The 27,977-nt window shown below is 43.5% G+C and overlaps 1 protein-coding gene across 2 annotated transcripts; it reads right to left on the bottom strand.

Annotated features, from left to right (window-relative positions):
* Positions 1–231: 231 nt before the first annotated feature.
* Positions 232–26,964, bottom strand: mkln1 (muskelin 1, intracellular mediator containing kelch motifs). Of its 2 annotated transcripts, none has more exons than XM_085251575.1 (19): positions 26,946–26,964; positions 26,590–26,669; positions 25,497–25,566; positions 20,988–21,130; positions 20,370–20,458; positions 20,179–20,288; positions 17,605–17,797; positions 17,393–17,509; positions 17,093–17,158; positions 11,197–11,309; positions 10,879–11,091; positions 8,544–8,765; positions 8,328–8,457; positions 5,817–5,964; positions 4,931–5,045; positions 4,172–4,311; positions 3,427–3,529; positions 2,116–2,170; positions 232–1,222 (listed from the first exon to the last, which is right to left on the bottom strand). In XM_085251575.1, the coding sequence occupies exons 1-19, from the start codon at positions 26,949–26,951 to the stop codon at positions 1,101–1,103; spliced, it is 2,235 nt and encodes a 744-aa protein (XP_085107701.1). In that variant the 5' UTR covers positions 26,952–26,964; the 3' UTR covers positions 232–1,100. The 2 variants fall into 2 exon arrangements, with proteins under 2 accessions (XP_085107701.1, XP_085107702.1); XM_085251576.1 differs by having other exon boundaries at positions 17,432–17,509.
* Positions 26,965–27,977: the final 1,013 nt, after the last annotated feature.

Raw genomic sequence — 27,977 nt, 5'->3', positions numbered from 1 at the left:
CATGATCGTATATGTGACTGACTGATAATCAGACCAGAGCTTCATGCACTTCATCCTCCCATTGAAGGAACATGCTGCCAAACTGAAAACACCTTTAGCTGCTCTGCAAAGATCACGGTGGATACCTGCACCAGCACCTCACTCACGTCTCGTTTAAACTGTCCTTAGTAAGTAACTGCTAAATGTGGAGCCACAGAGTGACTGGACCCTGATGTTTTTTTGTTTTTGACATTTGTTGATAAGGATGGGGAGAAAGAGCATGACCTGACACAAGCCCAGGACACGTGGAGCAAATTCCTATATGTATATTTACATATTCTGTACATCCACTCAGAATTCAACGACAGGCCAATCATTTCACTGTTATCAGCCAGTTTTACAGGGATAGCAACCAAAACCTATATACCTATATATTTAATATATATATATATTAAACTTTATCTCATAGAATCATTCCTCTATTGTTCCTACGATGCTTAAAACTGCTGACTTTTTCCAGCCTGTGCAGCCGTCACGCTCATAAATAGGGGCAGGTGCTGCAGGAAAGCCAGCTTACCAACTCATTAAAATGACGCTGACATGTGGTTTTATAGGAGAAACAACAAAAAACAACACAATCTTAATTTTTTAACAACTGGCCTCAGATGTAAACATGTGAATGGACATGTGTGGTTGATTCTGAAAGCACAGATCGAAGAAGAGTCAGCAAACAAATGTGCAAATTATTTTTGTTTAGCTTCAACAACAAAAAACAAACAAAAACAAAAGTGATGCGCTGGGCTTGGCTCCTGCAGTCTCCATCAGCAAGACAAAAGGAAAAAAAGCACACGTGTACACACACACGCACACACACACCCTCAGGCTGTTGTAGAAATTTCACGTATTCAACAAGGACAGCAGTGTGTGTGTGTTTGCTGCCCTCATCGTCATGGTAACGCAGCCCGTGATAGCAGCAGATCAGTGGGGTGGAGGTGGGTGAAGTGTGATCCCACCAGCAGGGGGCGTTCCAGAATAGAAAAATAACTGGTCTCTGTCTCCACACGGTGTGTGCGGCTGGGCGTTCAGTCAGAGCAGTGTGGCGAGCGGCAGGCTGGGAGGGGCTAGAGCGTGATAAGGTCTACCAAGTTGCCCTTAGGTGGAGTCATGCTGTCTGGGAAGAAGTTGACGAGCGTATCGAAGAGCTGTGTCCGCTGAGCGTACGTCTGGTCTATGTCTGAGAAACCTGAGGGGGAGAAAGAAAACGCAGGTGAGCAGAGACGCATGTACAGAGCAGAGCGCCATGCTTTCTGCTCCTCAGGCCGGGTCTAGAAGATGCTGACTGGAAACCATCTGTGTAGACTCAATGCACAGAATCAGGCCTCAGCACACAACCTCTCAAAGTAATCATGTAGACACATATATGGCTTTACATCAGCCCTCTTTTGTTTATGTGATGTAGTTTGTGAAACACAGACAGGAAGCAATAAAATATCATTTCAGCACCTTCTTGATGACGTTTGTCACAAGCTGGTTTTAGTCAGTGTGCAGTGAAGACAGGCTGTACAGATATCTGGTAATCCTGCACCTTCATCAACCTGAACAAAAGTGCTGCCTGAAGTGAAATACTGAGGTTTTGCAGACACATGACTGGTGACCATGTGACATTAACTTGTCCAGCATTTGGGACATGTGACAATCAATGAATCATTCTCCAGAGACACGGGAATAACGAGGGGAAAAGAAAGATTATTATCCAACAGACTGAGTGGCTGCTGGAGGTGGATGGCAGTCGCTGGTAAAGCTTCAGTCTCACTGTAAACCAGTCAGTGACCCATGGTCCCATCCCATGGTAACCACCCGTCTCTAGGGAAAAATGCCTAACCCCTACTGGTTGGCAGAGTCTTTTCTACAAACACTGGCACTCTGCGCAGGAGTGGAACTGTGAAACGAAGACCATTTGCCTTCAAAGTAAAAGTTGTGCCTCAGCGTTGCAACCAACTTGTTTCATTAAGTGCAACTTTTACTCTGAAAACCTCTCCACTTGCAGTTTCTGTCACACTTTTATAAAGACTATAAACCTGATGGTTCCCATGTGTGCAGAGCGTGAGCTTTTATGAACTCTGAACAGGTTCTTACCAAGAGGGATGAAGTCAGAGCTGGACTTGAAGAGCGCCGAGGGCAGCAGCTGGAACTGAAGCACACAGAACAAACGTCACTTTAACGTTCAACAGCAACGAACAAACAAACGCACTGATCAGAGTCCTGCTGCAGCAGGTGCTGCGCCGGTCTGAATGCAGATGAGGGCAGGATACACCTGAGCTCACGTCTGTCTACACAGACTCAACCTACCAACTGCAGCAGAGGCTTAACGCCTGCATTACTCACAAACCAGCAAGTGTTTAAAGCAGTGCTGTCAATAGATCGTGATTAATCGCGATTAATCGCAATTACTTGATCAATAGCCTGGCTGTAATTACATTTTTTCAACTTTATATTTAAGCTTGTAACTGACATTTATGCAGTTACAAGATACTAATAGGGAAGTATACACTAATATATATATTAGTGCTGTCAAACTATTAAAATGTTTATGCAGACTGATCACAGGGGAACTGTGGATTAATTTGGATTAATGATTAAACATCATTTATTTTTATTCTATATTAATCACGTTTCATTTTGCATGAGCAAACAGACTCGAGAAAAAAGGGCAAACATCGCACTTAACATGTTGAACATTCATGTAAAAACTCTGTAAACATGTATCCTCTCTCTGTCTGTCTTGGGGAGGCTTCACGTGCTTGAACGAGGAACCAAAGCTGTGTAAAGGTTCTCAGTGATGTTAACAGGTCTGCAGTTTGTTCCGCGTGGCGTCAGTCGATGTGTCCGAGGTCGACTTCCTGAGGCCCCGATGCTCCGCGAGTGTCCAAGCTGGGTGAGGCGTTAGCCAAAGTGCTAGCAGCATCCTGGCTAACGTGTGCTTCGAGTCAATGTGATATTTTAAGCTGGAAGCGCTTCCGTGAAAACAGAATTCCTTCTTGCACAACGTGCAAAATACCTTATGTGGGTCGACTGTTCCCTCTTATTTTTTTAATGCTAAATTTCCCACGGAGAGGGCCGAAGCGCGTTTATCATCTTCCACATCGAGTTGATTGGTGCAGCTGGCCGTCACTACACACCAGCTGCCCCGTGCGCATGTGCGCAGCTGACTCTACTTGGACAAACTGCCCGAAATGCCTTTATAGAAACATTGCAGGGATTCTGAGTCGCTCTGCACTCCAGGTGTGTTAAAAATTGTAATCCTGTTGCCCGTGATGGCAGATTAATATTAACACGTTAATTTTGACAGCACTACTTAATATTCTCAGTTTTATTATATGCACATATATGAATGCATTAAAAGACTGGATTGTATACAAACGTAGACGTTTAAGGGAAATCTTGTACCTCTTTGGTCTCATCCGGGTCTGTGTGGTCTACAGTGAGAGACAGGTCGTTCTGGAGATACTTCAGTGCACTCAGTGGCTCTGACTGGGCCTTTTCTTCAAACCTGTGAAACCAACACACAGTGATGGCATGAATACCAACAGAGGAGGCTGCAGTTACAGCTACTGGCAACTTGATGGCAACAGAAGCAAAGCAACTAAGTGCATGCTAGATTCCCAAAGGTGCTAGACAGGAAGTACTCATCCCTTCTCACACAGATCTGCACCTCTGCATTGCTACTGCTACAGTTACACTTACTCTTTTTAACTTTACGTATGCAAATCATGTCACCACAGTCACAAAAGCTGCCCCAATTTATAACTTTATAACTATAAATGAAGCAATTTAAAAAAAAAATCATATTTATTGTTAGTTTATCCCGTTGGTCACAGTGGGAAGAAAAAAAAACTCTTTAACAAGAAGAAGCCCCCAGGAGTGCTGGGCTCATGAAGAGGCAGCTCTCTGCTGCAGCCGGCTGGGAGTGAGAAACAGCTTATATGTGAAGTAAGAAATAATATGAAAGTAGAAGAAGAATCTCAATAATAAAATCATTTAGATCGTGAGAGAAATCCAGAAGATTCCACGTTAAACTTGATAAACGGTTCACTTTAGAGGTGGAATACTTACTGAGCATTACTGCTCCAAGGTAAAGGGTTCAGGGTATAGACTACACTGCTGGCTGCTGGTAGCTTTTAAAGGCACAGACCTGTATTTTCTGATGAGGTATCTGCAGTGGCGGAGCAGGTATTCCTTGGAGGGCCGACACAGTTTGAGGGACCAAAAGTCATCCAGGCGCATCTTAGGAGAACAAGACTTCCCGGGGTTTCCCCCAAACAAGTAATGCACCTGCACACACACAAACAAGGATAAGATACATTTATCATTCACTCTTTAGTATGTTTTAGATATGTGCACAAGATAAATCCGCCTGTTGGTGTCTGCCGTATGAATAAAACACACCGCTCTCATCTGAATTTAGCTTCTAAAATACGTGTTGATCTGATCGAGCTGTAGGCCCGATGCAAACGAACCAGGCCTGTACTAGGCTTCGTTCCACTCCACTGTTAATCCACACTTCCTTCACATTTACCTGCTGTCTGTTTACACAGGAAGTCTCACTTTTACAATACAGTTTGAAGCACTTAAAATAAAAAAAGGTCAGACTTGTTGTTAGGTTAACATCGGTCAGAATGTCAAAGGGAAAAATGCTGGACTTCAGTCAAGCTGCGCAAATCTAAATTCTGCAAGTGACATAGTTGTTTGTTCATAGTGATTCTCCTTCTTTATTAAGGAAAAGGGGACGACCTACAAACAGTTTAAAGCATCATTAACTGAATTTTTGTTTTTTCACTGTAAACATTTCAACTTTGCAAGCACTGAAATTCTACGCAAGCGCTTCGTGTTGCCAGATGTGTGAACGGGCAGTGGGAGCTGGGCTGTGTTTGTGTAATACAGTGTACATTACTTTGTGCATCTCATCGTAGACCAGCTGGTGAGCAAAGCGTGGACATGGCTCCTCCTCCTGCAGAGCCTTGCTTGGGTTTTCTTTCACTGCCTGATCGTTCTTATACACACAAGACCTGAGCAGGAGCACACACACAACTTACATCAGCGGTAAAGATACACAACAGTTCCTGAAGCCCTCGGGAACAACTGTTTGTTACAGCACAAACACACATTTGTGAGAAGCATTACTGACAATACTGCATTTCCAAGTCCTTCCAGTCACATTAACCCACAACTCCAACCTAAACCTGAATCATAAAGCCAAGTGTGAAACCTCAAACAACCATTTGATCGAGTTAAGAAAAATGTTTACGCCCCAACGTTTAAAAGTTGGCTGTCTCAAAGAAATGGGAGCCGCTCACACGATGCTGCAGGTGTCTCACTGAAGGATTTCACTGGACACAGAGTACAAGAACATTTACTGAACTCAATGTTCAGGAACACGGAGGCCTGCAGCCTCCGTGTTCCTGAACATTGTTAGACATTGAACATTGTGTGTTCCTGAACACACACGCACACACACACACGCGCACACACACGCGCACACACACGCGCACACACACACACACACGCGCGCGCGCACACACACACACACCTCTCAGGGATTACCAGCGCTGTGTGTGGAGAGGTCGTGAAATACTCTGCAGTGCTGACATTTGTATAGAAATGTTGAGTGCGAAGCGCATGCGAGTAGTGTTTGCATGCATGCTCTGCTGTGTGTTGTGGTGAACATCTTGGCTACAAAGAGCTGGTGTGTGAAAGTACTTCCTGTGAGTGTTGTTGTGGTTATGATCAGAGGAAGTTTTTAGTAGGACGAAGCGAGTGTTTATCTCTCCGTCTCCTACCAGTTGTTGCGGGCGATGTCGTAGATCCAGAAGGAGTTGCGCACATTTTCCTCGCGTTTGTCCTTGTCTTTACTGAGGCCAGACAGGACATGGATCTCGTTGAGTTCAGGGTCGATGGTGGCTCTCTGGGTGAAGCCCGTCATCGGCACTGCATACACAAGCGGAGCAAACAGACGGTCAAAGACAAACACATTTACCTGCAGGTCTGATTTAGCTAAATCAGGTCAGGGTTTCAAGCTGATAATAGCAAAACTTCTGTCTCCACAAAATGAAAGAAAGCGGCAGCGTTAGGGGCCATCAAAGAAAACTACTCGATAACATAGCAACGAGCACCATGGCAACAAGGACTGACACAGAAAGAAACAATGAACAGCATGCAAATGCAGCTCGGTGTGATCAGACATCCCAACACACACGGTTGATCTTCTACGATTACAGCGGGCTAAAGGATCGAGCCAGGTTAAAACAGCACGGGGGCGGGGTCTCTGCAGATCAATGATTAGAGCGAAGCACAGGAGGAACTGTGCACGGTTATGATATGAAATCCTAACGAGGAGCTCGAGTCTGCCTGCAGGCCTGAAGCACACATCGTTTACATCTTCATACTGCGCCATTTCATAAAATCAGGAATTCAATTAAAACCACAAATGCGGAGTTCTGGGTCAGCTATAACAAAACGTTCACACGTTATGACGCTGGCAGGTCAATCTAATGCAGCGCAAATGTCCAGTAGAAACAGTAGCCACAGCTCAGCTCACAGCAGCAACATGACTCCACTGTCAGCACGGCTGCTTTTCCCTCCCTGAATCGTCCACACGATGGGCAGAGCATGAAATAAGCTGCTGACAGCGCAGCACTCAGCTGACTCAGGATGAGATGCTGTGGTGCTGATTTCATTTCTGGAAAATTACCATTTAAATGTGTGAAATTCAACTGATCGACTCAACAAATGTGTGTTTAATGAATTATTAATGATATTTCCGACAGAGCAACAGACTGTAAAGCTTTGTGAGGGGAGCCAATACTGGGTCAATGAGTAGTAATAATATAAGTTATTTATACCTTTGTTCCTTAAATTTTTAAACACATATCTGTACTTTGTACTCCTTAAACAGGCTCGTATACTTTGGCTTTTGACTGGACTTCTTTCAGGTCACTGGGCCTTATGAAAGGCAGGTGTGTTCAGGTACGAATCAGCAGCGGATGTCACACAAACACAGATGAAGAGTCGCAGTCAGGGGTCGGCCGGTTTGGAGTTTTGGCACAACACTGGAAGAAGTGCAGATGTGCAGATGTTGTGACTGCAGTTCAGCATCTAGTTGGCGATACCGAAGAGGAGCGTGCATGAAGGGAGTGACGTTTTCTGTTTGTCAGGTCATCGTAAATGCAAAGTTTCTATCAGCTCAACAAACATCAGCAAACACACAAACCAACACAACCTGCCTGCACCGCCCTCAAAAAAACCCCCAACCAAACAAACAAAAAACCTCCAACAACTTCAAGAACCGAATGTGTTAGCTTCACCCTGCAAACTACATCTGTTATAGTCGACAGTTACCAGTCAGCACAACAGGACAAGCTGGCGTTTCAGTGCTGAGCTCACATCAACATGAGACGTGTTTGGCTTCATAATCAAATCCTTTCGGTTCTTTCCTGCTCACATTTTTCATCAAATCATACAGATTTGATGATAGCTCCAGCAGGGTAAGACAGAGGTAAGTGGTGGGTAGACAAGGTCTATTTATACTGGCTTTGAGGTGAAGCTGAGACTGTAGCAGACATTTTAGTCGATCTGGCAGGAAGTGTCTGAAGAGTGGAGGAGCTCCTTAACCAGACAATCGTCATCTCTGTTCTGATAGCTCACAGAATCTATTAGCCTCGATCATTTTATCATATTGTTAATGTAGCTGAGTCAAACAGAGCCCAGAAGACTACGAGGCAGCTACCACAAACGTGCAAATGAATATCTACCACGAGAGGAGTGCTCTCAAACAAAGCTGTAGGTTTTTAGTATGAATTTATCAATACGTTTCAGAACTGAAGCTAGCGAGCTAGTTTAATAAAAGGGTGATATTTGTTTCCAGGGATGTGTTCAGTAGCGCCTCGTTTTCAGGGTCGGGACAAACCCTTAATATACGCTTAAAGTAGAGCACTGCCCTGAATACAGGATCTGTGATTCCTCTAATAGAAAACAGCGAATGCTCCTTTTCCAACGGTTCCTCGGCTCAACTTGGTTTTCAGGGTTTCTCAGTATAATACCTGGTACCAGCTACGCTGTTCAAGTGAACCGAGTCGAGCTGACACTCGGTGACTGATGAGGGACACCACTAAAATCTAAATCACCACTTTTGAAACCCGGCAGTGTAAAAAACTGATGAGGTCTGAAAATACGCTACGATGATTACAGGCCACCTGTATTTGTTGTTACTGATAGCTTAATCTGTGTCGTCTCTCCCTGTGTGCAGCTCTATAAACCAGTGGACCTCATCATCCAATATGAGATGTTCTTACCCATCCCAGAGTCTTTCTTGGTGCCATCAGATATGATTTCTACGTGATCTCCATCCACATCGTAACTGAAGAAATCATTGAGGTACGTCTTTGACCTCTGACCACCAAACACGTAGAGGCAGCGGTTCCTCTGGCGAAGAAACAGAAATAATGGCCGACATTAAAGTCAGTCGCTGACGGGATTGTCCTCAGAAATAGATCCAATGACGCACTCACAGTGTGGAAGAGCATGCAGTGCCCGATACGGGACTGAACATCCTCTGGGCCAGCGTTGCACGAGTCCTCCCGCAGGAGGCTCCACGTCCCCAGTTGGCAGTGGTAGGCGTACAGGCCGCTGAACTGCGGCTCCGACGTCCGGCTGTCATCCACGCTTCCATTACACGTCAGGATCCGACCGCCAAACGTGTAGATCATGTGCTTCTCAGAGTCCATGCACATCTGCAGGAAGAGCAGTTTGTCACTGTTAATAAAAATGCATCTCTGAGCTGAAACTAATTTACTTTGATTTAAATGCTTCAGATTAAATCAAAGCTTCCTTCATTACATTTTCTCCATTTGTTTTTTTGAGTTGAAGCTTTTTAACTGCCTTGTGTTTTCTTGGACACGACTCAGCTTTAAAATCATTCTGCCTAACAAATGTCCAAAGTGGGGATGTGTGCGACTACACGACTACTCGATTGCTCGTTGCTGTTCTTACGAGTCGTTTAACTAACTGTTGAAATTTAAATTTGATGCCCAATGCTGGTCAATTATTGTCCTAAATGTTATGCAGACATCTGCCACCAGATGGCGCATCGTTGTTTAAAAAAACTAATCCGTTAATAGGCTGATATTTTTGTTAACACCATCAGAATGAGATGGGCTCTCTATTAGTGCTACTCCTCCACATCAGGAGGAGACAGCTAAGGCTGTCAACTCCTGGGTAAGGCGTTCAGGCCCCAGCACGTCCTACTGGGAGGAGACGCTGGAGAGATTACACCTATCGACTGGCCTAGGTGATGTTTCCCAGGAGGAGGAGGGCCCAGAGGGAAGTCTGGGCTTCCTGCTGCACCCAAGATCCAACTTCAAAATAAGTGGGAGCAAATGGATGGATTCAGATCTATATTTGGTATATTTTAATAATAAGTTAAGCTCTTCTGTAGTAACACACTTTCATATCATATTTTAGTAGAACATGTGCTGTTGATAATGCAGGATGTGAGGTGCTGCGCTGTGAAGCAGCAAGAATGTGGAAAATGGTTTAAAATGCTCTTGGTTTTCAAGTTTAACTTGATGCCTGAACGTTTCTTGGTTGCCAGCAACAGCCCTGGTCCAAAGTGACAAACATCTGCCTTAGTTTCACCCCAACCCTAAGGTGACATCTTAGAGCTGCTTTTGGATGATGTTAAAAATAGTTAAGCTGCAGCATCTAAACGCTGCCTCTCAAAGAGTGAGGAGAGCACAGCACAGACAAGTCTCCACTGTTGCTGTGAGGTCACGTGTGCGTCACAGCTTTGTCGATCAAACAAACATGAACGCCAGCAGCAGCTACAGAGTATGACCACAAAGAGCTGCTCGTGTTTTTCAGCTTGGGCTTAGCCAGGACTCAAGTTGACTTCTGCTGGAGCTAAAAGTGGCAGCAAGACTAAGCCCTTTCAAACCAACGCAACAGTGAAATGAAACCAATGTATATTTAACATTAGCTGTGCCACTTTCCTTTATCTGACATACACAAGGAAACTACACAAGGTGCACCTACCCTTTCCCCCTGTGGTCTTTATTTATGTGCAGGTTTGATGAAAACATTTTTGAATCCTTTTGTCTCGTACGCAAGGAAACGATGCACCGAATACAAGAGTTGTATTTATTTATACGTCACGGGGTGAACACCTAGTGCAAACATACTTTTACTCCACGTACATGAAGGTTGGAAATGTTTAAAAATGTGTGAACAAAAATTAAAGACATTTAGAGCTAAAACTAAAGATTTGCAATTACTAATCAGCTAAGGTAAGGCTTCTCCTTGAGCTGTTAAACTTAAGCCAGGTTCAGACTACACACAGCCCCTCCATCTCACCTCCTGTTGGTTCAGGAGTGGAGGCCCCTGTTGTGTCCGACAGTGTTCGGACACAATGGACAAACACGAGGAAGATGCAGTGAGTACACGTATTTAAAGAACTGGAGTCAACTAAGCAACTGACGGGGGTGAGTGGAGCTGAGTGTCAGGTCTGATGTGTGACAGAAGGTTAGCAGCAAGAGTCAAAGGGAAGGTGCCCAAGATGATGGTGAGACCTGTTATGATGTTTGCTTTGGAGACGGAGGCACTAACAAAAAGCAGCTGGAGGTGACACAGTTGAAGATTTTTGTTTTTGGAAGTGACAGGAAGGAACAGGACTGATAATGATTAACTCAGAGGGACAGGTCAGGTCGAGTTATCTGCAGACAGAGGAGGAGGAGGACGGCTTAAAGGTTTAGGACATCTACAGAGGAAGAACGGTGAATGGACGGGACAAAGGATGTTGAATATGGAGGGAAAGTGGAGTGTAAGAGATCGTTTTGCCTTTGCAGCTACCTGGTGGTCAAACACCAACTTTGGCCCTCCGTCGGCCGACGTATCCTCGCTTAGTAGCGTCCAGGTGTTGGCGTCTATGTCATAGCGGTAAAAATCGCTCTTCAGCGACTTGCTGTTCCTGACACTGGAGTCCAGGTAGCGGCCCAGCGTGTAGATCTGTCGCCGCTGTGAGTCGATGCACATCTTGTGGCATGAGCGAGCACTCGGACCACTCTGTTACACAGGAGACATGCTTACACGTGTGTCTAACATGCACAGACAGTGATTTTTCTTTTCTAGTCAAAAACAATCAGAAGACACTGGTGAGTGTTTGATCACCTCTTTCTCTGTGTCTCTGGAGATGCAGGCCCACTGGTTCTCCTGCACACTGTAGGCCCAGAAGTCTGCCAAATCCTGCGTCCCATCCCAGCCTCCAAACAGGTACACCGTCTCTGTGGGTTAGAAATGACCAGCACTGAGCCTTTTGTAACCATGCTCCTGCAAACAAGGTTGTTGTTTTTCCCTTAACCTCCTACGACCTGAACTCTTTCAGCATTTTGAACGTGTCTTTGCTATTTGGGCTGATTGGGACCTAAAGAATGTAAAAACAAAGCATCACCAGATTTTTACCTAATTTTTGTTTCTGAGAAAAATGAGATCCACATATGAGGACATTTGTTTCAAATTTTGATAGAACAGTGGCAGCATGATGTCCTTGTAAGTGGATATCAGGCCCTTGTAGAGAGAAATTAAGTATTTTGGTCTAGACGTCCCAAAATGTGACGTCCACATATGTGGATGGTCCTAGGAGGTTAAATAAGCATCTGTTTTCTTATTGTACATGAAATCAGAAAAGATATTATGTTGCAGTTCACAGCACCCACCATCACAAGTCTCTGTTCAGAACTACGTTTTATCAATAACACATGGTGGTGGGGGTTCAATTAGTTCAATTCAATTAGCAGGAATTTGGGATTTAAAGTGCTTTCAGATCACATTCCCCCTTTGAAGTGACACACTGTGTGGAGGTAAATATGACGCTCGTGAAGCAACAGCTTTGTTAAAAAGCCCGTTTTGTGCCAGAAGGGCGATTAAGCAAAAACATAACAAAAGGTGACGGGAAAGAAAAGGAATATATGAGCAGGGTGTTTATAAAACACTGGTGTCACCATGAGATCATGATGTGCTTGCTTCATACAAAGTGGAAATCCCCTATTCAAGTTCTTTTTAAGCATATCAGCATCTGTGGCAGTATATGATGTATATGACCGAGTGTACATAAGCCTGGAAACGGCTGCAAATGAGCACTTGGAATGAGGCAAATATATGTAATTATATCCAATAATTAATAATTCTGCCATAAAGCAACATTTGAAAGTCCATAACAAAAATGTTATTTTGTATCATCATCTAGAGGCCGAGCTAAAACTACAGAGCAAATCAACATTTCTGCAAAAACAGCCTCCGTGCCTTCCTGTCAGTCCATCTTTTTGCTGACTGCAGGTCTTGTCAGATGAAGGCAGCTAGCATGACATGAGTATGATTGGTTTAGTTTGGTTGGCACCATGGCACCGTCATTCACCTCCTACATCGTTCCCTCGCTCACCTGGAGACCGCTGGAAGCACTGTGAGAATCATGTTCTTTGATTTCTCCAGTGCCTTCAACACTATTCTTCCCTCGGTTCTAAAGGACAAGCTGGAGAACTCTGGAGTGGACCATCACCTCACTACCTGGATCCTGGACTAAATTCAAATTCAAATTCAAATTTTTATTTGTCACGTACACAGTCATACACAGTACGATATGTAGTGAAATGCTTGGACAACTGCTCGTGACCTAAAGAAAACAAAAAAGGAAAAGGCTATGAATAAGATAGGAAATAAATATGAAAAATTAAAAAGGGTAAATTTAACTAGGAAGGAATAAAATATAAATTAAGGTTAAAAATGAAATAACTGTACAACACAAATTAGAATGAAGGGTAAATTTAATTGGGAAGAATAAGATAAAATATATAAATTAAAGTTGAAAATAAAATAACTGTACAACAAAATACACAATACACAATATAGAACTATATAAGAATGTATGAAGAAATCTAAATATAAATAAATATATACACAATAACAGCAGCTGTACAAGTATTAACTGGAAATGAAGAATATAGTGACCAGTGTTGTGCAAAACCAAAGTCCAGAATGTCCAGTGTGTGTGTAAGAACTGTATGTGTGGGTCAGTACTGTGTGGTGGTGTGATTGAGAGACCGTATCGCCTGCAGGAAGAAGCTCCTCCTCAGTCTCTCTGTGTTGGTCTTCAGGGAGCGGAATCGCTTTCCTGACCTCAACAGAGAGAACAGTCTGTTGTTGGGATGGCTGAGGTCCTTCACCATCTTCCTGGCCTTGGTCCAGCACCGCCTGCTGTAGATTGAGTGCAGGTCAGGGAGCTCGGAGCGGATGGTGCGCTCAGCTGACCGCACAACCCTCTGTAGAGCTCGTCTGTCCTGCATGGTGCTGTTCCCGAACCAGGTTAAGATGTTTCCCGCCAGGATGCTCTCTATGGTGCACGAGTAAAAGTTCCTGAGCACCTTGGAGGGCAGTTGGAAGTCTCTCAAGCGTCTGAGGTGGTAGAGACGCTGTCGGGCCTTTTTCACCACGGTGTTGATGTGACAGGACCATGACAGGTCCTGCGTGATGTGAACTCCGAGGTATTTGAAGCTGTCCACTCTCTCCACTGGGCACTCGTTGATGACGGGGGTCTGGTAGTTCCTCTCCTGCTTAGTGCTGAAGTCCACTATCAGCTCCTTTGTCTTACTGACGTTTAGAAGGAGGTTGTTCCTCTGGCACCAGTTCTCCAGATTCCTAATCTCCTTCAGGTAGGCCGTCTCGTTGTTATCAGAGATCAGGCCCACCACGACGGTGTCGTCAGCAAACTTGATGATGGTGGTGGAGCTGGTAGTGGCCACACAGTCATATGTGTACAAAGAGTACAGCAGGGGGCTCAGAACACACCCCTGGGGGGCTCCAGTGCTGAGAGTGGTGGAGGCTGAGACATGTCCGCCCATCCTTACTGCCTGTGGTCTGCCAGTTAGGAAGTTGGAGAAGTTGGAGACTACCTCACCGACCGACCACAGTATGTGAGGACTCAGGGCTGTGTGTCGGACAGGGTCGTCTGCAGTACGGGGCCCCACAGGGAACGGTTCTGGCTCCGTTCCTCTTCACCATCTACACTGCAGACTTCTCCCACAACTCCACCCAGTGCTTCCTGCAGAAGTTCTCTGATGACTCTGCAATAGTCGGCCTCATCACTGATGGGGACGACAAGGAGTACAGAGGACTGACTCAAGACTTTGTGGACTGGTGCCAGCTGAACTACCTCCAGATCAACGCCAGTAAAACCAAGGAGCTGGTGGTAGACTTCCGCAGGCACAAGCATTCTCCACTGCAACCACTGAACATCCAAGGTATGGACATTGAGGCTGTGGACAGCTACAGGTACCTTGGTGTTCATCTGAACAATAGACTGGACTGGACTCATAACTCAGACGCCCTCTACAGGAAAGGGCAGAGCAGGCTGTACCTGCTGCGGAGACTCAGGTCGTTTGGGGTGGAGGGCCCACTCCTGAAGACCTTCTATGACTCTGTGGTGGCTTCTGCTATCTTTTATGGCGTGGTCTGCTGGGGCGGCAGCATCTCTGCTGGGGACAGGAAGAGACTGAACAGGCTGATCAGAAGGGCCAGCTCTGTTCTAGGATGCCCTCTGGACCCAGTGGAGGTGGTGAGTGACAGGAGAACGGCGGCTAAGCTGTCATCCCTGATGGACAACGTCTCCCACCCCATGCAGCAGACTGTGACAGCACTGAGCAGCTCCTTCAGTGGGAGACTGCGGCACCCACGGTGTGGGACGGAGAGATTTCGCAGGTCTTTCCTCCCCACTGCTGTCAGACTCCACAACAAAGACTTTAACTGAACAAGCACACACATCCATACATGTGCAATAACACTAAGTGCAATAATCCTTTCTGTCATCGTTGTATTTTTACTCAGTTGTATATAGTATTTGTATTCTATTTTTATCTTATTGTATATTTATTTTATTTTATTCTACTGTATATAGTATTTTATTTTATTCTATTCTGTACAGTTGTGTACTGTATTTATTCTTATTGTATTCTAATTTTTGCCTCATAACTTTTGCACTGTCCACTTCCTGCTGTGACAAAACAAATTTCCCACGTGTGGGACTAATAAAGGTTATCTTATCTTATCTTATGTTTGCAATGCAAACTTCGACCAGCTGGCGTGGGAGCTGAGAGCTGCTGACATCCTCAGCTCAACATAAGACAAACTGGTTTCCGCTGACATGTTTCAGGTGTTAGTTTGTATTTTGTTAATCACATTATTAACTAGGGCTGCTCGATGTAACGATATATATCGGATGACGATATAAAAACATCTATCGTTTCATTTTACGCTATCGTTTGTTTCGTGGTGTCGCAAAATAAACTGTTTACAGTAATATTTGTTCATGGTTCTGATGTCACTGTAGTGGCTGTATTCATTTCTTAAAGTTCTCTCTTTCTCTTATATTTAATATAACCACACTACAGACGGACAAGCGCCTGTTTTTATGCGTTGTCGTTAGCAACAACGACGGTAAAACCATCACGTGTCCGCTTGTTTATGTTCCACATAAACCTTTCACAATAAAGCTCAAGATCCTGTTGAGACTTTTCAAAATAAACGGAATCACGTGAAAGAGCAGATTATTTACGGATGAGAAGTAAAAAAGAGCCGCCAGGTGCTAAAAAATAAACCTTAGACTCAAACGTTAGAACAGGCTTCTCCCCGCAGCACGCCGTGTAATAAATACTCACAAAGAAAACGGCGTCCGTTACAACTTATGTCTAAAAATGTATCGTTTCATGCATCGGTTAAAACACTCGACTCCAGCTACACGACGCCCAGCAGGAAACACTTCACCTACCTGAGATTCACAGAATTTACAGAAAATGTTACATGTTTGTGATTTATATCGTTATCGGACGACAGATGTCTGATATCGGGAGATGAGATTCTGGTCATATCGCACAGCCCTACTATTAACTGCAGCTTTCCACGTGTCACGCTATAATAACTCCCACCATGTGGCAACTGTCTGAAAGGACTCGAGGTTCATGTGATAGAAATATAATTTTATATGGTATAAGTTTATTGTTAAATTACTGAGTAAAATATATTCATCAACTTTGTAAGTGTACTGTTAAATGTTAAATCTACTGCATTCTTTGTATTTTGCCTCCAAGCAGCCAGACTGTCATTTTTTAAACTGTTGTCTTGTGCAAGCTTTCTAAAAGGTCTTCCAGAGTTTTTCTTTGTGTTTGTATTGTTTCATGTAAATTGTTGTAATGACAACAAAATGTCCAAACCAACAGGCTTTACTGAAACACAATCAGTGCAGCCTCCCACACAACCACAACAAATGCTGCATATCATCCAGAAACCTCAGGAAAACCCTGGATAACCAAGTGTTCTGTCCCTTTGTCCCTCTCATGCCGTAAACATTTACCAGATAAGCTGTGTGTTCAAATAGAGAGCGGTTCATCATAACCAGAATGTACAGTACAAATCCCAACAGCCAGTAAAGGGACTCAGATCAGGGGCTGTGACGCCATAGCTTAACTGGTCCTTCCTTGTGTTTAAATAAATAAAACAAACTGACAAGAAATTCTAAATAAAATAAAATAACACTAATTACGAGAATGTAAACGATATCAGGCACCGGACAGAGAAATCACTGGGAAGTCCTGCACCACGACTCCTGTGGTGGGACACAGAGGTCAGTGTGTGCTGCCTGATGCAGAGCAGAGATGCTGCCTTCTCCCAGCTCATACACGAGCTGCAGACACTGCATCACTCAGTCTCACATACACACACTAACAATGCAGGCTTCTGTTTTTCCTGGCAGCCAGCAGGGAAGTACACTGCCAACAATGTTGTCAGATCCAAGGGTTAAAATAAATTCATTCATTAAAAAGCAGCGGTGCGTCTGTCGAAACAAAAGCCGAGATTAATGTGTTTTTACAAATAGAACGGTTTGGTTGGAAGGAGAACGTTCGAGGTGGGGGAACTGTGGAGGGTTCATTTGATTAAACGGCAGCAGAGCTTTGCGAGCTCAGTGTGCATAGGTGGACGTGAGTCATAGCCAAGTCATAACAGTGCGCTGTGTGAGTCTCACCAGTTTGGACGTCAATGACCATTTGATGTCCTCCCCTCATCCCCGGCCTGTTGTCGTCACCGTCACCTGCAAAGAGAAAAGAGGATGGAAAAGACAAAGATGGAGTGTGAGCGTGGGGGGGACAGACAACGAAGCAGAGAGGTGAGGCGTGGATCAGGCAAAATGGGGTGGAGCGAAGGGATGGGCGGGGCAGCAAACAGACAAGAAAGACAGCGCTGCTTTAGACAGGTGGCAAAGTTGTCAGCATGTATTGAAATGTGTGATAAGCGGGAACATTTCCCACTGGAAAGATGGGCTCACTGTTCATTTCGTCGTGGTTGATTTCTTGGGCGCTTGTACCTTTGTTGCATTTGGGGATGATCTGACTCCACCTGGGCTTGTACTCCTGCTGGCTGATGTACTGGTTAAACAAGCCGTCTAGCAAGAGGACACATGAATCAAATATGAGAAAGAAAACAAGCGTAATCCCATGAGCATTTCTCTCAGTCAGAACAAACACTATGGCTGCATACCTCTCACAGCTTTGTCTATCAGCTCCTCACAGGCATCAAAGTCTCCTTGCAGCACCAGTCGGTCGTGCAGGTGGGTTAGCATGGGGTGCTCCAGAGCTATTCGAGTCTTCTTCTGCAGCGACTCGAAGGCCTCTGTGTAGTTATGCTGTCGGAAGTGCTTCAGGCAAAGGCGGATGGCTTCCTGTTCTCGGTACTATAAGGACATGATGGAGAGCAAACTGATGAGTTCAACTCACTGCACGAATGCTTGGACCACACCCGACTCAGCATCAGGTCTATCAAACACGTGTGAAACCAAATGACACTGAAGGTTGAGTATTACGCCTCAAAGCTTTTTTTAAAAACAAAAACACAACGCAGCGCATGATGCCACCAGTCTAGTATTTTACATTATGCTGCCTTCACACGTATATGAACTCAAGCGACGTTCGATTCTTAATCCATACGGTGGTTATGAGCATCGTGTTCCAGAAGCGCATTCGTGAACTCAGACACAGTGATGCTGGACGAGGCCTGGCTCCCAGTCTCCACTCCAATTCATCCTAAGGGTGCTTTTTTGGGGTCGAGGTCAGGATCTGTGTAGGCCAGTCAGGTTCTTCCACACCAAACTCCCTTATCCATGTTCCAACAGGACGGCGACATCCCCAACTGTTCCCACAAAGTTGAGAGCATGAAATTGTCTAGAGTGTCTTGATTTGCTGAAGCATTAAGAGTTCCTTTCACTAACGGGCTGAGCCAACAGTCCCACCCCACAGTCCCCCTCCACCAAGCTTCACACTTGGCAAAACGCAGTCAGACAAGTAGCATTCTCCTGGCAACCACCAACCCAGACTCATCCATCAGATTGTCAGATGGAGAAACCTGAATCATCACTCCAGAGAACACGTGTCCGCTGCTCCATAGCGTCTAGGGGTGGGTGCTTTGCACCACCGCACTGGATGCTTTACAGTTGGAGGACTAGATGCAGCCGCTCAGCCATGCAAACACCCGACAGGTGTAGCCTGCCAAAACCTGCAGGATACTGTTGTTCAGAGCAGCGGCTACTGTCGTCCTGTGCACGACTAGTTCATATAGTTAGTTAAATGTTTCTGCCATTGTTAAGGGACCGGTGTATCTGTGCATTGGTCCTACACAAAGCGTGTGCACTGAACCATGTTGTGGCCGTGTACTGTCACAAGGAGGCAGCATCAAAAATATATGGAACATCGAGTCTCTGGGAAATTCTTTTTGTGTGTGAAGTCGTTAGTCCTTCAGCCGACTCTGAACAAGACAGAACATCTAAGTTACAGCTTCTTTTAGTGACATGAAACTGAACAAGATATACACGCACACACGTGTGCGCGCGCGTGTGTATGAGTGAGTGAGTGAGTGAGTGAGTGAGTGAGTGAGTGAGTGAGTGAGAGAGCGCGCGCAAAGTACTCAAACACGACTAACTTGCATGAGCATGTGTATGCTAGGCTATCACCAGCGCACTCTGAGATGTTTAAATAAACAGCTGTATATCGGCTATAATTTGTAAACTAAAGTAAACTGGAAACAGCTGAACTAGTGAAGCAGCAACAAACCACATGCACAGATATTGTTGATGGTTACGGGTCAGGGAAGGAATGGCTTGTGTTAGCACTGTTAATGTTAGTCACTAATCCAAAAGCACCACACATTTCAGCAGTTTGTTAGTTCTCTGTTTGTAGGAACCTCCCTGATCAGAACACGGCTGCTGCTGGTTAACTCGAACAGTAGCAGGTACAGTTATTTTATATTCTTCATGTTGTAGTAAAATATACAAGAAACGATGTGGTCGTAAGAAGCATGGGTATAATGTCCCGGCTCCTTCATATGCAAGTTAATGATTAAGCTAGCAACACATGTACAGCAGAGACCACACGATACCACTTTACAGCAACATTAACTCATGTGAGCAGGTAGGCGGACGATGAGAATTGTCAGCAGTCTGGAGATATTTTAAGACAACAAAAGTAAAGGAGCCTGCCAGCTCGGCTCTGCTACATCGTCAGAGGAGGAGGAGGACTGAGAAAAAGTTCATTTGTCTCATGTAAAATATCTAAAGTCCTAACCAAACGCAAACTGCAACGAGTCTGCTAATGTGTGTGGAAGCAAATGGCGACAACCGACACTGGAGACATCACGGGAAATGTCCAGAGGCAGACAACCAGCAGGAGAAACCAAAAGAAACTGCAGCTCTTTGCCTTTACAGGATTAGAGCATAAATTTAAGCCTAAACTCGAATCAGCAGATAAAAGCAGGTTTTTCTTTGCTTACATTTGAAAGGCATGGCCTAAAATCCACAGAGGCCAAACTATCTTTTGTAATTAAGTAATAAACTACGATATTCATAAATTACATGGAATCCAACACATGAATTTAAGACAGAAGTGAAACTATGTGAATGCAATTAAAGAAACTGTCCCAGAGACAAACTGAGTTTGTGGGTTTCCAAATGTAATCAGCACCTCTGACATCCCAGAAGTTTTCATTCAAGCTGATATTACGCAGGAAGGCAAATCCACTCTTCCACCTCTGCCCCACCCCTCTAACATCCAGGCTGAGGCCTACCTTGCTATACCAGTTAAGGCAGGGCTGCACCACATCTGGGTCTTCAATTCCATGCAGCTCAATGTACCAGATGCTGAAGTTGAAACTCGGACCCCAAGACATCAGAGGCACTGAAGTTAAACAAACAAGTGGTAAGAAGTGTTAACAGCAACAAACACATGACAACACAAAGCGTGCCAAACTGCTCTCACCTATTTTGACAAATCTGCAGGGGAACATCTGCTCGTCGATCTTGTGCTTTAAGGTGAACGTTTCCTTGTTGTAGTCATTCTTAAGGCCACTGGCAGATGGAGAAAGACAATCAACATGACACAGCTGTTTCACTAATCCTACTGGTGAGTTGAGATACCGACTGAATCCATTTGCTGGACAGCCCTCCACCTCTGGCAGCTAACTAGACTTCATGTGTGGCCTTGCAGCTGCAGTTCAGGCTGTTAACAAACATGCAGCCTGCTAATGCAGCTCTTCAGCTGGATGGACTCATTTGCCAGTTGCAGGTTCTCCAGAAACAATTTGCAACAATTGAAGTTGCACATTTACAACTACTACAATCCTCTGTTCTTTGAATTTGTATTTATTGAAGTTCAAATTCAACATAACACCTGAGGCAATTTATTACTTAAGACAATTTTTTAAAAAAATCTGTTCAACCAGTGAATTTCTGTCAACTAGAAGTCGTCTCGACAGCCACAATTGAGAGCACTTCTGATGGCACTGTCATTCTCCTGGTATTGTGTCTACCAATAAAGACACTACAGGACCAGACAAACACAGAAACATGTCTCCCTGAAGCTACAGGGGCATCTCACCTGGACAAAAGCTCGGTCATGTTTTCTTCGCTCATCCCACCAAACACTTTGAACTTCTTCAAGTTGCACACATGAGTCTTCTCATATTTCCCAAAGGTGATGCTCTGAACAATTGCTGGCCTTTCCAATTTTAAGATTAAAAACTGTGGAAAGAGATCAAGACAGGTGAAACAGACTGAAAGCACAGAACAGAGTTATGACGTATTTAGTGCTTGTAGAGAGCTCCAGGAAATTTGGCTGAAATTATGCCTGCCCCGTCGCTGTGAAGGGATTCTCTCCTTATCTAAACGACTACAGCATCAGGTAAGTGGCAGCACAACACACTATGAACTGCATCCACATGTCACTGGTGCTCTAACAAGCCAAGACATCAAATGACAATCCACCCATGGCCACAGCACCGATTAAACAGGAAATGTGAAAACATTTAAATCCACAGAGACCAACATGTTCACATCCGCTGTGAAAGCATCAATATCAATCTGAAATGAAGCATTAATGAATCACACAAACTCCCCACCTTTACGGTAAATAAAAAAGTAGCAACACTGAGTTGACTTTCCATTTTGTGTTTGTAATGAGACAACGTGTGATGAAACAATGGGCTCCTCCCATCACCCTCCCGTGACGACTCACATCCAAGGTTATAATTTACTCACCAGTAATTTGGCACACAGTTTTTTAATTAGTCGATGGAGGTGGGGGTACGCTACTGATTTGAACGTCATGTTTTGGACAATCACACCAGTTTGAATTTAACCCTTTAAGACCTGCCATAGAACCAAGTCCACCAGAGCTTATAGTATATTTTTAAATGCTGTGGGGCCATTTTTGGGAGCATTTCAAGTTGCAACCATTACAGCCCAAATTTTAATAATATGTCTGCATTAAGTGCATAGTAATTACATAAATTGCGAAAAACTACAAAAACTTATCCCTCAAAACTGTAAATACAAAAAAGTTAAAAGTTGCACAAAATAGTTTCCCACCACAGGAAATTTATTTTAAGAGTCTTCATAGTTTTATTTTTGAAATACACCAATTTTTATATACTGCAGGAAAAACGAAAATAAATATTATAATGCAAATTTGCAAAAAAAATAAAATAAAATAAATTCCACAAAATGACGTCACTTCCGGTTTCGGGCAGGTCATGGCGGACATGCGATAGTTCACGCTGATGGACGTAGGAAGTGTTACGAACAGCTGATCGGATCGGCAAAACCTGTTTCTGGAATATTATGTTTTTGTTGCTGCAAGTGCTTTTTATGCAGTTTTTGCAAAGCTATATGTGGAAGGAAACCGTGACCGAGGACAAGCTGATGGCATCAGATGTAAGTACAACTCCTCCGGTTTAATATGCAAAAAAAATTATTGCGCTAGCTTACACGGTTGCAGAGCTACCGGGATTTAAAAATAGTTACGCAAAACGGAGCGTGCTGCTCTGACCGGCTTTAAAGGGTTAAAAACGTATCCCAACGCTGAAGGTTTCCCTGTGGACGGTGAGCTACATGACCTGCTGCTGTCAGTGTGGATTCGTGTGAAAATGCTTCCACTCTGGGATTCGATCATGTGGTTTTCAGAAGCAGCACAAATGAACAATCTTAGTGTCGTTTTCTTTATGAACAGATCCCATCGGCAAGGATGCAATCTCCCAGGGGGAGGACAGAATGCCCCCCAAGCCCCAAAACTGTTTAGTTTATGCTCCACGTTTTATAAAAAATGGAAAGAAATGTTCTGCATCATTTCTCATGGGGAACTGTTACTTTAGATTGACAAATCAATTGTTTAACCAGCAGTTTTCTACCATCCAAACACCGCCTACTCCTACTCTAAATTACAGGCAGATTCCTGCAGTTTTCCTTCATTTAAAGCATAAAGGACATACCTGAGCTGCAGAATTATTAGAATTTGTGAAGCCTGCGTAACACCCAGCTGCTCTACTAGAAACAGAGTATTTTGAGTCTGGGGTGCTCAGTCCTCCAAGTGAGTGGTTAACCATTGTTTTGCAATGTTTCACTTCCTATTGTCAGTCAATGCAAACTTTCAGATTTAACCTCAAAGTCGTGCAACACTATCTATGACGGTGTTGTCAAAGGGAGTCAATGAGTTCAAGAGAGAGGAAGGCAAACTTTTTCTTTCAGAAGTGTGAACGTAAACAGTTGCTGTTGCTGCTCACTGCTAGGTGGAACCTCCTCATACAGCTGCAAGATAAAGTTAGTGAACTCTTTGGAATTGAAGCCTTAAAAACGAAGCCTCCTGCAGTCGTGCTGCTGTTCGAGGACCCGTCACAAACCTGGATAAATGGGAAGGTTGTATTTGGTGTGAAATGGGGATCCGTGCACTGTGGTAACCCCCTGGGAAATAAGAGAGTAGCTAAGAGTAGCTAATCTACATCGCCTGTGTAGGCTCTCAGTCATCCAGGCCATAGTTAAAATTAGGGCTGTTCGATTTAAGGAACGACATATATCTAAAGACGATATGAAAACGCCTGTCGTTTCATATTAAGCTATCATTTGTTTTTTTTCATGGTTTTGATGGTCACCGTAGTGGCTACATTCATTCCTTAAAGTTCTCTAACCTTACTCCTAAACGAGGGGCTCCCTCTGTAACATATGGTTTGTTTATGTCTGACACGGACCAGAAAACTGTAAAATTATGCAGGAAAACGAACCCCAACTCAGACTAGGGCTGTGCGATATGACCAAAATCTCATATCCCGATATATATATCGTTATATCAAACAGCCCTACCTCAGACTCAAACACGACAAACCTTTTCATACACCTACGCAAGAATCATGTGAGGGAGTTTACAGATGAGAAGCAACAAAGAGCCGTCAGGTGCTCAAAATAAACCTCAGACTCAAAGGTAGTAAATACAAAGAAAATGGCGGCCGTTACAGTCAAAACACTCGACTCCAGCTACACGACGCCCAGCTGAAAACACTTTACACAAGTCGAGCTGCCTGAGATCCACAGAATTTACAGAAAATGTGAAATTTTGTGATACATATACCGTTGTCGGGGCGATAAATGTCTTCTATCGGGATATGAGATCTTGGTCATAGTGCACAGCCCTAGTTAAAATAGACCCAGACCATGATGCTTCACATGCGAAATTTAGATACTGGCATTCATTCTGCCCAAACATAGAATCGTTTTTGCCAAAAATGTCATATTTGTCTCATCTGGTATTAAAACTTTACTATTTGGGTTTTTTTTTTAGGTTTTTCTTATATCAAGACAATTCCTATTCACTTTTTTATTATCATCTTATTTGTAATCGACAAAATAAACGTCCTTTTTGTTAACATTGATACATTTGTTGGACCTAAAGTAAAAACTGATGACAGAGCTGCATCTCATCTCCTTACTATGAATTACAAACATTCACTTAATGTTTCTTATCTTTGTCCAACCCTTTGAATTATTATTTCAGTTAGTTTGTGTATAACTGACTTTTTTTAAATATCACATTTAGGCACATTCACACTTGCTGAGAAGCTTTTAATCCACTCACTACTCTTACATCAACTTGAGTAACTGAGACCTGACTTAAAACCATGTTACATTCAGGCAGATCAAGGTCAGCCTTGAGATATTCCATGTACTGAGCACTCAAATATAAACAAGCCCAGCAAGACACTGTAAGCGAGGCCAACCCCCCCAAACAACTGAAAGCATAGGTATGCTTTTCACATGACTTTACCATTCAGTTAGAAAACAACACTGTGTAAATAAACATTAATAGTTCTACTGAATAACATTGGATTCATTTTTATTAAACTGTAAAACACAAACGGCATAAACTGTTGAGAATTCACACCTGCAAGAAAAATAAGTCTAACAGAGTGAATGTATAATGGAATTGTAAAGCGCTTTGGGTGCCTTGAAAAGCGCTATATAAATCCAATCCATCATCATTATTATTATTATTATTATTATTATTATTATTATTATTATTATTATTATTATTATAACAATAAAGAGGAAAAGCACCAGACATGATGAATGATGGTCTACCAGCAACAGCTGGAGCAAGGTCGAGCCAAAGAATGTAAGTGTTCAAGTGGAGTTACAGAAGTTGATGAAAACCCATCAAGTTAAATGCAAAGGAAGAATTCCCACAAGTGTTACCTGTTTAAAACAAACAAACTTACTTTTTTGGTGAGAAGGTTACAGAAAATGGAGTACTGGTTATTGTATCAGTAATAACACAGACGTGACGCAGAAGTGTGATTGACATGTTTTCAAATGCCCCATCTTAAAATGTCAAAATTTCCCAAAGAGCATTCCCAGTAAAGCAAAGGGTTTCTCAATCCCATTGGCCTCTCTGTGCAGACTGCAGTTTCCTGTTTATGCACCCTCTCTAAAATATTAATGTTAATTAATTAGCCAAGCCAATTACCTATGAACTGTGACGCTATGAACCTACACAAATCACGACTTTCATAGACAACTGCTGTTCCAGGTCAACAAAATTAAAGCTCATCAGAAATGAACCTACCTGTGGAGGATAGTTGCTCTCAGAAGACCACCTGGAGGACTGATCGTTAGGTTTATCCACCAAGATATTCCTAAACAAAATAAAGAGACAAGTATTTACCCACTGTGGAATACCATCCCACCAAGTGAGCAGAAAACGCGGAAAGACAGCAGTGCAAGGTTGAGCCGAATACAGGTCTGTGTGTCCTGGAAGCTTATGACAGTAGATTTATCACATAACAAAACTACTTTCTTGTAGTCACGCTACATTCTGTTAGAAAGCTCATTTAGGTAACTGTTGTTGTTAGCCAACTAGCATTAAGTCAGCTACTGCTGAACTGTTTGCTGAGTGCTGAACCAGCAACAGGCGAAAGCCGCGGAACTATGGGTGACTTCGTTTATATTAGATTAAAACATGGGTGCTGACGTGAGCGACAAGCAAGTTTTCCTTTCGTTGCAACAGTTTCAGGTAGCCTATAACCAAGCTCATTAGCATAGCTGCTAAAGCAAAGCTCTATGGTTAGATAACAACAGCTAGTTGCCTACTTCAGCTCTGGAGTCCAGTTAGCTAACGTGGACGTTCGTTTTTAACGTATTAAGATACCGAAGTGTACACTACGTAATCAAAGCGTAAAATATTATACAGCTGTGACAACGGAAGTAACAAAGAATAATCTGGGCGTGTTCCAATGCCACGTTTTCGGGGTTGTCACTCTAGAATAATATAACTATAAGAGAAGAATACACCATTCAGTTGCTTTGTTTACGTTTTGAGATAACGCTCCAATTGATATCCTACACTGAAGTAGGAAACTGTCCCTTAGTTGCCCACACATTTCACAGAAATTACTGAGCGTCATTTCATCACACAGAAAGTACATCGTAAGCTATTGCTTCCAACAAACGTTTAGCGGAAAAACAACATTATCATTATCGGGCGGCTAAATATCCGAAACCAAACGCCCCACACGGTAGCTAGCGCTAGCTTGCTCGCAGACAAGCTAGGCCAGTCGCGCAGGGTGGAAGAAACACAAGTGCGCCGAGATGACAAAAGACCACCTTCCACCGCAAAACCTAATGCATACGCTGGGCCAGAGGATGGGAAAGATACTCACTCAGGTAAATATGTAGACGAGTAAGAGCTCCATTTAAAAACGCTGAAAGTGAGGACTCTGCTCTCGGGAGCGACAGCCATCTTGTTGCAGAAAATAACAGACAGCGAGAGGTTAGCAAGGAGCGAATATTGACAGCTCTTAAAGAGACAGTACACATATTTGTGTTGTTTACGAAGCCTCCTCGGTAGCATGAACACACTGCACGATACAGTTATCACGTCAGCTCTTCATATTCATCGTAACAAAACTCGTATTTTTTTAAATTATCATTTTTTCCGAATATCATTCCAGCTGAAACATGTTAATTTCAATCGATAAAACATAAAAAGCGAATGATAATAAAATAATAACAATACCTCCATCACATTAATGTGGCCACAGGCCAAAGATGATCTTCTACAGCCCCGTTCCTAAATATGTACATCATCCCTAATTACTACACAGCTACACACACACAGCTACTGGAAGTCGAGTTAACCAAAACTCTTTAAACCTGATCCATAAGTAGGGGTTTCGAAATTAATGCATACATATAAATAGAATAAAGACTCCCACAGAAATAATCAGCCGATCATATAGTATCATACAGTTGACTGCAGTGTTTCCTTTTTGAGACAAAGACAGCAGTGTCCCTTTTCAAACAGCGTAGTGTTTTACTATATGTGAAGTCATTCTAGTGGGTGAGTCATCTGGTGACTAATGCGCTTTATTCCGGTTAGACAAAGCTACTCAGCCTCCTAATTTGCAGCATACACTTTGAAAGAAGATGACTCGACATTTTTTCATCTTGACATTAAGCCAGTATGTAGTTGGTTGTGCGTCTTGCTTTGAGCTAAACGCTATAAATTACCTCCACGAATTAACATACAACTGGTCACAGCTGCCATAACGTCAAACACTGGTTTTCTTGACTGGTTATGTTGGATCACCACAAGCTGCTCTGCTGCAACTGGACATTTTACTGTCAGTTGACTGAAGACACTCAAAAAGGTCACATGGCAGCCAAGTTCTGTAACCGGATGCTTGTTTTTAACAGATATCTGTGCCGACCTGAGAGCAACACTTTGTAAAAATGTAGAAAATAGTCTCTGAGATCAAAGTGATACCATCATAATACTCGCTCTGTACCAACTAATAGATCTATGAATAGTTTGGGCTGGAAAGCGCTGGTCACCTGATAAAGCCGTTTTCTCTTGCTTTAACAGTAGCACCCCCAGGCTTCTACCTTTCTACCTTTAAAACCCGGAGAGCAGCCAAATGGCTGGTAGGCTTTTAGCTAAGCTTTAGCTTCAGCCAAGTGGAAGCTAAATTGGCTAGTCATTCATATGTATATTAGGTTGTTACCTGGGAATTCTGGAGGGAGGGGAGTGGGGGTTTGAGTGGATTGA

This window comes from Mchenga conophoros, linkage group LG17 (genome assembly GCF_057382185.1).
Source record: "Mchenga conophoros isolate Kocher_MC1m ecotype Shallow Benthic linkage group LG17, M_conophoros_male_GT1.1, whole genome shotgun sequence".
NCBI classification, from domain to species: Eukaryota; Metazoa; Chordata; class Actinopteri; order Cichliformes; family Cichlidae; genus Mchenga; species Mchenga conophoros.
This window is presented reverse-complemented; position numbering and strand designations above follow the sequence as displayed.

Bases quoted from the DNA above. Each gene is read 5' to 3' on its own strand.
- mkln1 (XM_085251575.1), bottom strand. The intron at 8,458-8,543 runs GTGAGTGCGTCA...TTTCTTCGCCAG, and splicing joins ACTGCATGCTCTTCCACACT to AGGAACCGCTGCCTCTACGT. The intron at 5,046-5,816 runs GTAGGAGACGGA...GCTCCTGCTCAG, and splicing joins GACATCGCCCGCAACAACTG to GTCTTGTGTGTATAAGAACG.